The sequence below is a fragment of the Gopherus flavomarginatus genome, chromosome 2, assembly GCF_025201925.1.
Source record: "Gopherus flavomarginatus isolate rGopFla2 chromosome 2, rGopFla2.mat.asm, whole genome shotgun sequence".
Taxonomy (NCBI): Eukaryota; Metazoa; Chordata; order Testudines; family Testudinidae; genus Gopherus; species Gopherus flavomarginatus.
In genome coordinates this window covers 233,600,643-233,613,736 of record NC_066618.1, presented here as the reverse complement: position 1 = coordinate 233,613,736, position 13,094 = coordinate 233,600,643, and the positions used below count along the sequence as shown (strand labels likewise).

General features: G+C 38.4%; 1 protein-coding gene across 2 annotated transcripts in view; it reads left to right on the top strand.

Annotated features, from left to right (window-relative positions):
• Positions 1-1,102: 1,102 nt before the first annotated feature.
• The window catches only part of TOX (thymocyte selection associated high mobility group box), a 276,933-nt gene continuing 264,941 nt past the window's right edge, over positions 1,103-13,094 (top strand). For both annotated transcript variants that reach the window (XM_050938886.1, XM_050938885.1), the window contains exon 1: positions 1,103-1,802. In XM_050938886.1, the coding sequence (XP_050794843.1) occupies positions 1,695-1,802 (108 nt within the window). In that variant the 5' untranslated portion in view covers positions 1,103-1,694. The remainder of the gene's footprint in view (positions 1,803-13,094) is intronic.

The following is a 13,094-nucleotide window of genomic DNA, read 5'->3' as shown; positions in this document are numbered from 1 at the left end:
AGACTCGTGATAACATTGTGAGAAATGGTGACACTGTATGGTGTCCTGGCAACATGCCTCTGAGGTGGCGAAGAATCATTATACCCATGTTACGTATGGGGAGCTGAGAGGCAAAGAGACAGTAAAGGCAGGTTTACACTGCACACTAAGCTCTGGTCTGTGGAGCCCAGTGTTTCCAAGCCCACTGTTGGATAAACATTTACACTGTAAAGCTGGGCTTAACAGTTGCTGGACCCAGGTCTCAAAACTGTGCTAATGTGTCCATACTACTGTATATAAACTTTCTGTCTTGGGGCTGTGGTTTGACATTCATCCACACTGCAAGTCACAGTGGGACTTGGGCCCTAACCCACGCCATAGCAGAGTCCTAGGACAGACTGATGTGTGTGTGGATGTAAGGGATGGAGTTGTGCTAAAACGTGAGAGTCCTGGCTTAATGTGTAGTATTGACATACCCTGAGGATATGGCTACACTGCAGTAAAAGACCTGGTCATCTGACTTGGGCTTGTGGGGCTAATAATTGCAGTGTAGACTTCCCGGCTCAGGTTGGAGCCCAAGCTCTGAGATCTTGAGGCTCAGCACCCAGGCTGCAGCCCCAGCACAAACATCTACACTGCAATTCTTAGCCCTGCCCTGCGAGGCCCTCGCTGGCTGCCCCAGTTTCGGAGGCTCCATGCACTGGGTATTTCCTCACAGCGAAAAGGTTCCCTGGGTGACTTGCCCAAGGACACCCAGGAAGCTGTGGCAGAGTCAGGAACAGAAAACCCAGAGCTCCTGGGTCCCACTTAAGTGCTCCCTGCTCCCCTTTTGCTGCTCTCTGCCCCCTGCTTTAACTCCTTCCCCGCCCCTCCCTGTTCTGGCTCCTCTCCTTCCCCTCAGGGCAGGGCAGCAGCGCTGGGCTGAGGAGGCACCACAGTAACTGGCAGGGGTAGGGGCAGCGAAGGAGGTGGCGGCTCGGGGGTGCTGCAGCGCCCCCTCTCGGCACTCCCCAGCCCCATCCTGGGCAGCCGCGAATGGCTCTTCACTCGCGAGCCCCTTTGTGTGAAACGCACTCGGAGCCGCGACTCTGGAAGCGGCGCACACGGTGTCCCTCTCCTCCTCCTGGCGAGCAGCACGGGGCAGCCATTCCGGGGCCAGCCCAGCAGAGCGTCTTCGCCTCGCCCCCCTGCCTCACGGGTGTGCACTAGCTTCCCTCCTTCCCCACTCCTCAAGGTGGAGAAACGAACCCCCCTCCCCCCAACACTCACACACTGATAGAGATTTAAAAAAAAAGAAAGGCGAGAGGGGGGGGGGAAGGAAACAACTCAGAGACTCCAATAGAGAGCGAAATCTACACCCAGAGCTAGCGACCAGTGCATGTGTGTGCAGGGAAAACAATACTCCAAGTTACCTGCCCTGCTCTAGGAGAAGAAGGAGGGTTTGCTGCTGTTCTCTTGCAAACATCTGCAGACTGGTGCTTTTTTGGAAGAGTTTTTTTTTTTCTTTCTTTCTTTACAAACCACCAACGGATGTGAGGCAAGGAAGGTGTTTCTTTTTCTCCTAAACTCAGGCACCTCTTGCTGATTCTTCTGAACCTGCTTGGGGTTTTTGTTGTTGATGTTGTTTGTTTTTGTTTTGCACGAACGTTAACCAAAAAAAAAGAAAGAAAAAAGAAAAGAAAAGAGGAAAGGAGTTTGCTTGATGTTTTAGTGAAATGGACGTAAGATTTTATTCACCACCTCCACCACCACAGCCTGCAGCCACTCCTGATACCCCTTGTCTGGGACCTTCTCCCTGCCTGGACCCCTACTATTGCAACAAGGTGACTTGAGTTTTGTTTTATTTGAGGTGCTTTATGTGTGGTGTTGTTTTGTTACGCGTGAATGGGAGCTAGATCTTGGCAGGCTGCATACTGAGTTAACCTCTCAAGGAAAGGCAACCACACCAAAGCCATTCTTGCGGAGTGGGAGTTGTTTGCGGGGGGTGGTTTGGTAGTAAAAATTTATATTTTAGGCAAATTCTGGGTGTTTTCCAAACACCCCGATGGTACAGGAAAGTGAGAGCGTTTTCTCTGATTCCTGGCTTCTTGCTGGGAATCTACCCGTGTGTGTATCTATTTCTCTCTCTCTCTCTCTCTCTCTCTCTCGTGGAATGACTAAAATAAAATCCCAGAATAATCTGGAGGAGGACGGGGTGTATTGGGAGGTGGGGAAGGAGAGAATTTTTCATAACGCCTCCCCCAAACTGGAAGTGTAGTTAGCTATTCTGTACATTTTTTTTCTGAGAAACAGCGTGGAAAAAGGATGTCCATGTGGGATATTTAAATGAACAGGTAACTCCGTCTTCTATCCGCCACCCCCAAACAAACAAACTAAAGATTTGTTTTCCCAAAGTCAAAACATAATGGAAAGCTCTGTGTGAACCCTACAGTTCATGTGTCAAGGCTCACGAAAAGCCTATACTTAGCAATTTGTGATGACGGGACCACGCTTTTTATTTTGTGTACAGAATTAAATGGGTGGTGACAAGTTTGTTCTGAACAGAACATCGATTTTGTTCTGGCTGTGCAACTGCGTTATCAATTCCTCTGTAACTTGATTAGATCACTGTAAATAAGGTTATGTCTCTAAAGAAAGAAGTTTACTACAAGAGCCCGGAAGAAGGAGGAAATGCAAAGCAGGCTAGTGTTATTTACAAAAGACCCAAGCACTGGGTTTTCTTATACTCGTTTTGCTGCTCTGATCCGGGATCACTTCGCGATCCGTTTGCCCACGAACAAGAGAGGAGGGATATTTTCATTATTACTGTCTCAATGGCGTGAGCCAGCTGGTATTTTATACATGATCTGCACTTTCTTTTCTGCTGTGGAATGGGCTTTGCCCATGAATAAAGCGCTAGCCATAGGAAATAATCAGGAAGTGCAAGCTGGCCAAAGCACTTCTTGAGCACACCCCCGCCAGGGGAGAAAGCTGGGAACAAGCACTTATAGGACGATGTGTTTAAACCTGTGTGTGTTAGGCTTTTGTTTAAAATCTGGCTTGGAAGGCTGCTGTTGCAGACTGTAGCAGATGTTTTTGCAGTGCAAACTCTGCTGCTGTTAGTGTATGTAGTCAGCAAAGAGACTTGCTTGCTGCTTGGTATTTCTTTCAGAGGGTTCTGTGCCTGCTTATTGCCACCCAGCCTTGGCAACACACACGCGGAGGAGGGGGAGATGCCCAGTGCAAAGGAGCAGTACTCCCAGTTTAACTCGTTTGAAAACACTATTGTGTTTTCTGCTTGTCCATTGTCATGGTGGGTTCACAAATCACAATAGACGTCATAAAGATATTTAGGGCTGTCCCCTTCACTTCTGGCAACTGCGTAGATTCAGTGATAAAAATAAACAAACTATAAAGTCAAATATAACCTGTTTAGAAGCAGTGTGTGCAGCATTATGATGAAGCCCCTCTCAGTGTTCAGGAAAGGTTTCCAGCATGATCTAATCTACCATTTGCAACATAAAGGACCAAATTCATCCTTGGTGTAACTTTCTTATAGTCAGTGGAGTTAGAGAATTCAGGGTTTTAAACCAGGCCCCTTGTGACTGATGCCGAAGGAAGCTTCAAAAGAGATCCCAGAGGAACGTTTTTTAGCAGTCTTTAAGTAACTGCTTTTTTTAGTGTCCACGCAGGCTGCCCTAGAGATCAGGAGAAGTTTGGGAGAAGAGTAAACTTTGTGGGGTGGATGGGGTGGGGTGGGGGACAGCTGCGTTCAAGAGAATATATGTGGTACACTTTAAGTGTTCATAGCAATCATTACGGTACTGCTTTTGGTCTGACTTGCCATATACAGTATTTTCTATCTTTTATTGTAAATTATAACCTTAAAGTTCTGGAAAGTAAAGAAGAATGGTGTAGAATTAATGACATATGCACCAGAGTGTCTGAAGACCCATTTGGCAATGAAACTGGACAAACGTTATTAAACCTATCAGTGTTTTAAAGCTTCAAAAAGAAGGTAATGACTTGAATACACATTTCACTCGTCATTCTTGAGAAAGTGGGCCAGATTTAATTTAAAAGTTAAATGCTTTGGAAAATCAGGAATTACTTTAATATATTAAATCATTTTCCAATTAAGGGCTTTAAATCATTTTTGGTTGGTTTCACTGCAGATCGAATAAATTAATTTAGAAAGTCGTTTTCAGAATTTTTTTTTTTTACTAGCTGGTTGAAGCTTCTTTTAAGTCATGCCATGTATGAAGGAGCAAACTGTTCTTTTTAAATGCAAATGAGGCACTCATTCTGTAGAGAAGTTGTAACTCTTCTATTTAACTTAGCCTGGACTGATAATGGACTTAAAAAATGCACAGTCATAAGACATAATTTTTATGCTTGGAGATGACTTACTAGAATATTTCATATAAGATAGCTTCTACAGCATGAACATGTCTATATCAAACATCTTTGCCACTGATCATTGATTATATTAAATGGACTGAATAGGTTTGCTAGGCCCTTGAGAGGCATGCATTTACTGAACATACCATTTTCCACCTCTTCCCTCAGTTCCTCTACCCAGCATGATTAACATTGCTGTGAAAACTTATCTGCCCTGCTCTAAACACTTAGTTGCTTTAAAAATATTCAGCCATCACTCATTTTCATTAATGTGTTTTCAGTGGCTTGGAGGAGGTTCCTAGAACTTATTTTCAGAAAGTTTGGTGGGCTATATGCAGATGATATCTAAAAGCAAAGGGTATCCTTTGCTGGAGTATGATGGATCCATGTTCCAGAGTAGAATGATGGTCTAGTTTTGTTTGATGCTGTTTACCTTGGGCTAAATCTTGCAATCCTCATTCAGGACAGGATCCTGCTCTCTTAGAAATCATGGAAGTTTTGCTTGAATAATGATTGCAGGGTTTGGCCCCTTATCTGGATTTTTTTTAGGTTAAAAATTAAAGATTGTTTGATTAACTTTATTCTGTGACATATTTACTCTAATTAAATGGCTGCTAATTTAGATACATTGCCCAACTATTCAGGGACTTTAAAGTTTTATAACTGATCTGTTAACATAAATTTTATTAATGATCAGATAATTGTTTTAGGCTTGAAATTATGCAGTCCACATATGCATATGTATTGTGGGTATCTATAGTCAGAATGAATCACTCTTGATAGCTTCTTAAAAGAAAATACAATAATGTAGATCATACAGTCCCATCTTTCTGCTCAGCTGCGTTTCAGGTGGCAGTCTTTGTTTCAAAAGACTGCTTAGATCTTTGTTTTATAAAGTTAGGCATAAATGTTTAGAACGTATTTTAACATTCCTCCATTTACTGTAAACGCACATTATGCTTTGCATATCTTGCTGTGCAGACTTTTACTTGTTTCTCTCACATAATCCATGGAAGGAGAAAAGTGAAAGAACAATGCAAACAATGTTGGTTATGGCAACTGTGTGAGGTATCTCTTATACAAACAGACAGAATGGATGGTATGCTGCTGTATATAGGTCAGCCTTTAAAATAACAGAGTGGACAGACAGATTTAGGCTTGAGGTAATACTGTTCATCTCTTGAAACTTGAAGCATAACTGCATTTCAGACATTTATGGGCTAATAAGAACAGTTTATTCAATTGATGTCTGTTTTAAGTAACATCATAGCTCTTAACTGAATTTAATGTTACAAAAAGAAATCATGTTTGCTAAGCACACTGCATGAATTCAGTAGTAAAATATTGTCTGGGTTTTGTACTATTTGAAGATGTCAGATCATCAGTTTAAATATACCTACACAGCAATAATATTCCTTCTTCTTTCCTCATTGTACTGCCATCTCCAAAGTCTGTTTCCACAAGTATTATAAGAAGAGTTGAAACATTTTCATGTTTTATGTTTTCATGTGTTAAGTATCTGCTTACATAAGGATCAGTAATATGATTATATTTTGACACTGCTTATGACAGGGATGCTGACGCCCGCCAACAGTGGGAGAGAAAATAATGGCCTTTACTGCTCCCAATGGTTAGCCTTGCAGAATTACGCACTGGATTCTAGTCTAGCTAGTTCAGAAATAAAGAAGCCTACAACTCATCTATTCTGGATGCACAGGTAGTTGTTAATACAATGGAAAAATATAGCCTGATTACAGAGGAATAATGTCGCTGTTTAAAAAATAAGAGGAAACCCTCCTCTCCCTCCCCCCCCCAAATCAAAGACTAAACAAAATGAAAAAGCTGTGTAACACTGAAGTGAAAAAACACGGATAATATTTCGTAAACAGATAAGAGTTGTTAGTGACTTGATTTAAATGGACTGAAGTATTTCAGTATTTTAGAATATTTTACATTTTCAGGTCTAAGTACAACATGGATATTCCTCTTTACAAAATGTCCCATGAGTGTACATAAGAACATAAGAACGGCCATACCGGGTCAGACCAACGGTCCATCTAGCCCAGTATCTGTCTACCGACAGTGGCCAATGCCAGGTGCCCCAGAGGGAGTAAAGCTAACAGGCAATGATCAAGTGATCTCTCTCCTGCCATCCATCTCCACCCTCTGACAAACAAAAGCTAGGGACACTATTCTTTACCCTTCCTGGCTAACAGCCATTTATGGACTTAGCCACCATGAATTTATCCAGTTCCCTTTTAAACATTGTTATAGTCCCAGCCTTCACAACCTCCTCAGGTAAGGAGTTCCACAAGTTGACTGTGCGCTGTGTGAAGAAGAACTTCCTTTTATTTGTTTTAAACCTGCTACCTATTAATTTCATTTGGTGACCCCTAGTTCTTGTATTATGGAAATAAGTAAATAACTTTTCCTTATCCACTTTCTCCACATCACTCATGATTTTATATACCTCTATCATATCCCCCCTTAGTCTCCTCTTCTCCAAGCTGAAGAGGCCTAGCCTCTTTAATCTTTCCTCGTATGGGACCCTCTCCAAACACCTAATCATTTTAGTTGCCCTTAGTGTAACTTTCCAAAGTATACTTTTTCTGGTGGCTCACTAGGCATACATTCTATTGCTGATATTCCTAAATGCTGGGATTTCAGAGAGCTCTGAAACTAGAATTGTGTATCAGTATTTTTGAGGGATTTTAGTGTGTCACATAACGGTGGATGATTAAATTAAATCTTTATGTTGAGTAGGGTGTGTTTTTTTCTTTCCCCTGAACAACTTTGGTCACTTAGTGCACGACAGTCATACTTGATATTTGTTGGTGTTTCTTGGAGAAAAGATTAAACTGTCATGTTAATGTTTTCATCTGTTGTTGATTTTTACAAGTTTTGAAGCCTTATAATGGGTTTCAGAGAAATGTCATATATTAAGAAGTTGAATGAACTTCTCTTAGATTAGACCCTAGTATATAGTCCCAGAGATATAAGCAAACTGCAAATATATCTGCTTAGATTCCAGTATTTCTGAAAATATGTGATCCCGATTTTCATAGAATATAGGAAATATTTTATATATATATATATGGGCTTTTGAGAAAACTTTCCACTGACATATTTTAAAATCATAATATTCATTATCATTCTAGATTTTCCTATTTTGTAGAACATTTTTACATCTTTGAAAAGTAACATTTTATTGTTCCATTAGAAAATGGGTTTCAGCTTTGCAACACTGCCTTTAAAATAGCTGTTGTGAGGTCTATGGACAAAAAGCTAAACCAGTACACTGCTGGATATGCTAAATTAGGAGTACACCATTTCATTCAAATTAAAACATAGCTAATGTCACTATTCACCATAAAGAGTCAGAGCTTGATCCTATGAGAAAAGTCCCATTGACTTCAGTGGAAGTTGAGGGAACTCAGCACTTTCACGAGGAGCTTGCACCATGCAGTTCCCAGAAGCCTGCAAAACTTTCCTGTTGTTTTTTTTAAATCAGGATTTTCCTTTACATAGTGTCACATGAAAATGGACAGTTTTTAGTTTTCCATTTTTATACTGTGCTCTTCAAACGAAGTGAATGTTGTACTCATGATAGGCAATAGACCAAAATTTCTGGAGGCTGAAATCCCAAATTGAGAGCAGACACGACAGAGAGTGGATAGTGGTAGCAAAATCTTTCCCCTGTGCTCTGGCAGTGTGACTCAATATTAACCACTTGTAGTGGTGACAGTATGGTCTCCAGGTCCATTCAATCCTTGGTCTGTGAAATTGACAATGGTGACAATTAGTGGCAGTTATGTTTATTTTTGTGAAGTGGACACATGTCCTGTGAACGCCTTGCATAGGCTGTAAACTCTAAAATGCTCAGTTTAAATCTGGCCTAATCAATTTAAACATTTTGTTGGCATGGGTGCTGGTGTTATACAACCTATGAACCAATTTTTTGTCCAAGGAGTAATTTCTCATTAAAAAGGCTGAGTTATAAACTACTCAAAAATGTGGTTTATGATGAAAGTGCCAACAGAGTGTTAATTATAGCAGCACTTACATAATACTTTAAGACATGGAATTCACATTAACCTGAATGAGATTTTCTTGGTCATAACACTTTCCGCTATAGCATTCAGTTTGAAAATGGCAACATGGTAATATACTATACTTAGATACTGATTGTGTAGCATCAGCAACAGCAGTAACAAAACTACTTTCCATAATGGCCATTGCTAAGAAGCAAAATTCTTTTCAGCTTAGTTTGTTTCCCAGGATCAGCTTTCTTCAGCGTTTTTCTTTAAGCAATTTTACATTAGTAAGCCAAGAGTTTGACTGAAAGTAAGAGTTTAGATTTTGATTTTGAGTTAAATCTTCAAAATTAAATTGTTTACTACAAAGGTCAAGATACTGTTGTCATTTTTAATATTTATACTTGTGGTGTTCCCTCTCCTGTGATCTTTTATACAATATATTTTATTTTTAGTTTTTATGTTTTATATGGCTGTAGAGATACATGTATCTAATCTTCCATTTGCAATACAAACATATATCTAAGCAGTTTTCTTCAATTATTTTGTTAGTGTTTCTTGCTGGGCTGTCAGTAGATTTGAAATAGATCCTAATAGCATAGTTTCCTCCCAAGAAACATACTGCCTTCCAAGTCACAAAACACATGAACACAAAACACATGAGTTTCATGAACATCTGATTGTCTTAGCATTCACATCCTTGACTGTTAGCTCATCATGCTATTTTTGATTGGTGGAGATTGTCTTTTTTTTCTAAAATACAGACTGGCTAAACACAGAAGTGGAGCTTCTTTGGTAGTGCTTTTGTCTCCTAATGTTATTGTAGATCTTTGTATGGTCTTAAAGGTTCCAGGGGAGCTACAGCTGCTCTTAAATTTGGTATAGTAAGGAAATCCATAATGGGGCCCAGTCCTATGCTCCTTGTTCAAGAAGAACTCCCACTGAAATCAGAATGTGATAACCTCTGCACAAGAAAGCTAGTCAGAAGGAGGAATGTGATGGATACCACATGAAGTCGAAGGTCTGTCTGGACAATTATTACAGAAGACAGGAAAGAGTGTGTGTATGTATCTCTCTCTGTATATAAAATAAACTGATTATAGGTCATCTTTTTGGTTGGAATGTCATACAGGATTTGTGTCTGTATACAACAGAAAATATTTGTTCCCTATATATCATTATTATTTTGTAATATATATATATATAAAAAATATAGTGATCACATTTGTATCAGCCTGAAATAGTAATAAATAATACAAAGACAGAAAATAATAGTAAAATGGGAAGATAACCTTTAAAAAAAGTATACTTTCTCATTTTGCAGATGCAGTTATTCACATTAGTCATAGAAACCTACAGATAGTAGAAGCTTAATATCAAAGCTAATGATTTATTTTATGTTAATGACTTTCTGCTAGGGCATAAAAGACTTCATAATGGACTCTCAGTGCTGTGTTCATTTGCTAAGGCTAATGGGATAATCTTTCCCAAAATTAAGCTTTTTGAAGTAAAGTATGCAGTTACTTTTTCAAGTTAACTCTTGAAAATATATTACAAAACTAATCTTTTAAGAACTGCTTGTAACATTAGTAGAAAATATATATTAAATAAACAGGTTTCTTCATTAACAGTTTTACTGAATGGAGCAATGTTTCATTTATGTTTTATTTTATTTCTCAAGATTAATATTCATGAAGTGGAGTTGTTAATACTTTGATAGTTTGATCTTAGTCGAATCAGGTCTTTGAGGCATAGTTGTTTTAGTAGATTGTATGAATAGAACAGAAACCCTTTTTCTTAAGATTGCTAGCCAATGATTTGCAAAATGGTAGTAAAACTCTTAGTTTTGCATTGGGAAGGTTTTAAAATCATGTTTACAATTAGTTATAACCAACATATTTCAATAAGAGATAATTTGCCTACTAAAGTTCACATAATGTGCTAATCATGTCTAGTGGTTAATAAAGGCCTCCTATCTCACTCCCCTGATGGCTATAAAAGGCTATTATGTTCATGGCAGCAGTTCAGGTACAGCTGCTGTGTGTTAATAATGCATCATTGTCCCACCAATAAACACAGCAAAGGTCAGCACCCCCAACCACCTAAAACACCTAGTCTCTTTCCAAAATATTTATTAACACCTTAAAAGCATTTATATTCATTTCAGTTAGCCTGATATCAGTTAATGGCCCTCTAGAAACTTGCATGTTAAAGGTTTTGCAACCTAAGCTGGGTTGTGGAAAGATTAATAGATATTCATGTTAATCTTTCCCCATAAACATTTTTTTTCCATTTCAGCAATCTGTGGTTGCTTTAATTTAGGATTAGTATTTCTATGGTCACCTTTACAGTTAACTTGATGTGTTGCTTATTATGCCAGTTTTCCCTCAGTTAGCTTAAGATTGTACTCTGAAGAGAAGCATTTTTTCAGCAGCTAGGACCTCTTAAAGAAAACATAATGAAGTGTGAAAAATGGTGTGTGTAATATATATGTACGTACACCCCCTTCTCCCACCTACTTTCTTTAGAGTTCATATATATGTTATGTTAGCAACCTATTTATTTCTTATATTTCCCTTTTGGCATTAAATGCAGTATTCATAAAGAGCTTAAAATTTATTTTCTGCAGACAAAGAACATGTTCACATGGAATTTCCATTTTGCCAGGGAAACATGCAAATCAATAGACCAGCACTTATCTGCATTAAAATTAGGTATACTGTAATTTATGGGCACAGTGCTATTGTATTTCTTTTGCATAGCCTCAGATATTCTTTAAGGTAACCCTGGCTATGTCTTCCCAGAGAGAAGCATTAAGTGTAAACTGAACAAAATCTCATTTTCTCATCTTGTACTGTTGTCTTTTGGTTTCTGTTACTCATTTTGAAAACCTTATATTTTTTTCCTATATGATTTGCAGACAAATGTTCAAAAGGCAGAGAAATTTAACTACATATTTGTCATCAAGAGAAATGAAAAAAAGCCCAACTAGCTGAAGGGTTTCTATTTTGTGTAGCACAGTCTACAATGGTACATTTGTCATGCTTTAAATATATAATACACACAATAAAATATGTGCTGGCGCAGTTGTGATGTATCTAGTGTCTGGCTCCTGTGCTATTGTTTGTAGTCTTTACGGTTGTCATACGTTGTTCTTTGCACATCATACCCTTACAGCAAAATTTGACACAATTTCTAGCTTTCAGTCCGGCACCATTTTCATTGCACAATATACACGAGTTTGACAGGGTGTGTTGAGGACAACTCTGGCAAGCAATTGATATTTTGAAGTGGCAAGCGTTTGAGCAGCTGCCTGCTTGTGAAAAAGGAATGATAAGATATACTGTATTGTTGGTTTCAGGCAAAGCATTAAGGTTTAAGCTCTGTAAAAATGTACACATTATTCGTTAGTGGTGAAGCAAGCCTTTTATGTTTTTTAGAGCTTAGCTCTCTGGCTGATGTGAACTAGAATGACATTGGTTTAATGGTCAGTAAATGAATAGGAGTACTTTGAATTTGAACTCCTGCCAATTTTGCACCAACAAAGAGACTGACAAAAGAAAGATTTATGTGAAATGCAAAGCACAAGCAATTTTTTGGGGGGTGGAGGGGAGGGTGAGTAGAAAAACCCAACAGAAATATTAACACAGCCTTGTAATGATACTAAAATTGTTAAAACACATCCTTTTTACATGGCTTATGAGCTACAAATCTAAGCTGTTTAATCAAATGTTCTTTAAAACCTGTTGTATACACATAGTCTTTTAGAATATATTCATATGGAATTTACAGTGTGTTTTTCTAAATACCACACTGTGCCCTGAAGGCCTGTTGGCAGAACATCAGAGTTGTCCACTGCTGGAGTTCCCAAGTCTCTCTCTATCTAGTAGTGGGAAATTGTAGTTTAATCAGTTATGGCACTTTCAGTGTGTAACATTCATTAGTAAGGCAATTTGTCATGACTGTTAATAGTCAGGATGCATCTGCTCTCTCTTCAGTTAGAGGGCATGATAAGTAAAAAGGTGAATATTTCAGTATCTGATATTAACTTGTTTCAGAATTGTAGTCCAAGGTTAGTTGCTCAAAACACACACAGCAGCAGATTAACAAGCACAGTATATTATTTTTTACTGTGCCCTGCTTTTATAGATTTATGACTTTAAAGTATAGTAATGCTATTGTGAGGTATACATTCTTTGATTAGGTATTAAACAGTAACTAAGTTATAGGCATGACATCTTCACTGTTCATTTGAAAAGATTCTAGGTGCATAATAATTTCTAGAGAGACTCACAAATGAAAATGTAGGTACATGCAGTAGTTCTGAAATACTAATAATAGGTTCACATAAACCGTGAATGTTTAATGTGTTATTTTAACTGGAACATATTGGTAACTGGACATTGACATCCCAACTTTAATTTCTGATCAGACACCTTAAAATGTTAAAAAGGTTAGCTGTTAGTGCATAGCAAACAGATCAAAATGTCCTCTTTTCCCCAATAAACTGCCCTGTAATCATTCTAAATGTAAAAGGTTAAATTGTTTCCTACAATCAAAAAGGTTAGTTTTTCTCACATATCTGATAACTTTGTATTACATAATATCATAGCTTAGCGTACAAAAGCTTTTTGACATATTTTTATTTTTCATGAAAACCCCCAAAATGTTGAACATAATGATTTCTTTAGAAATTCAACC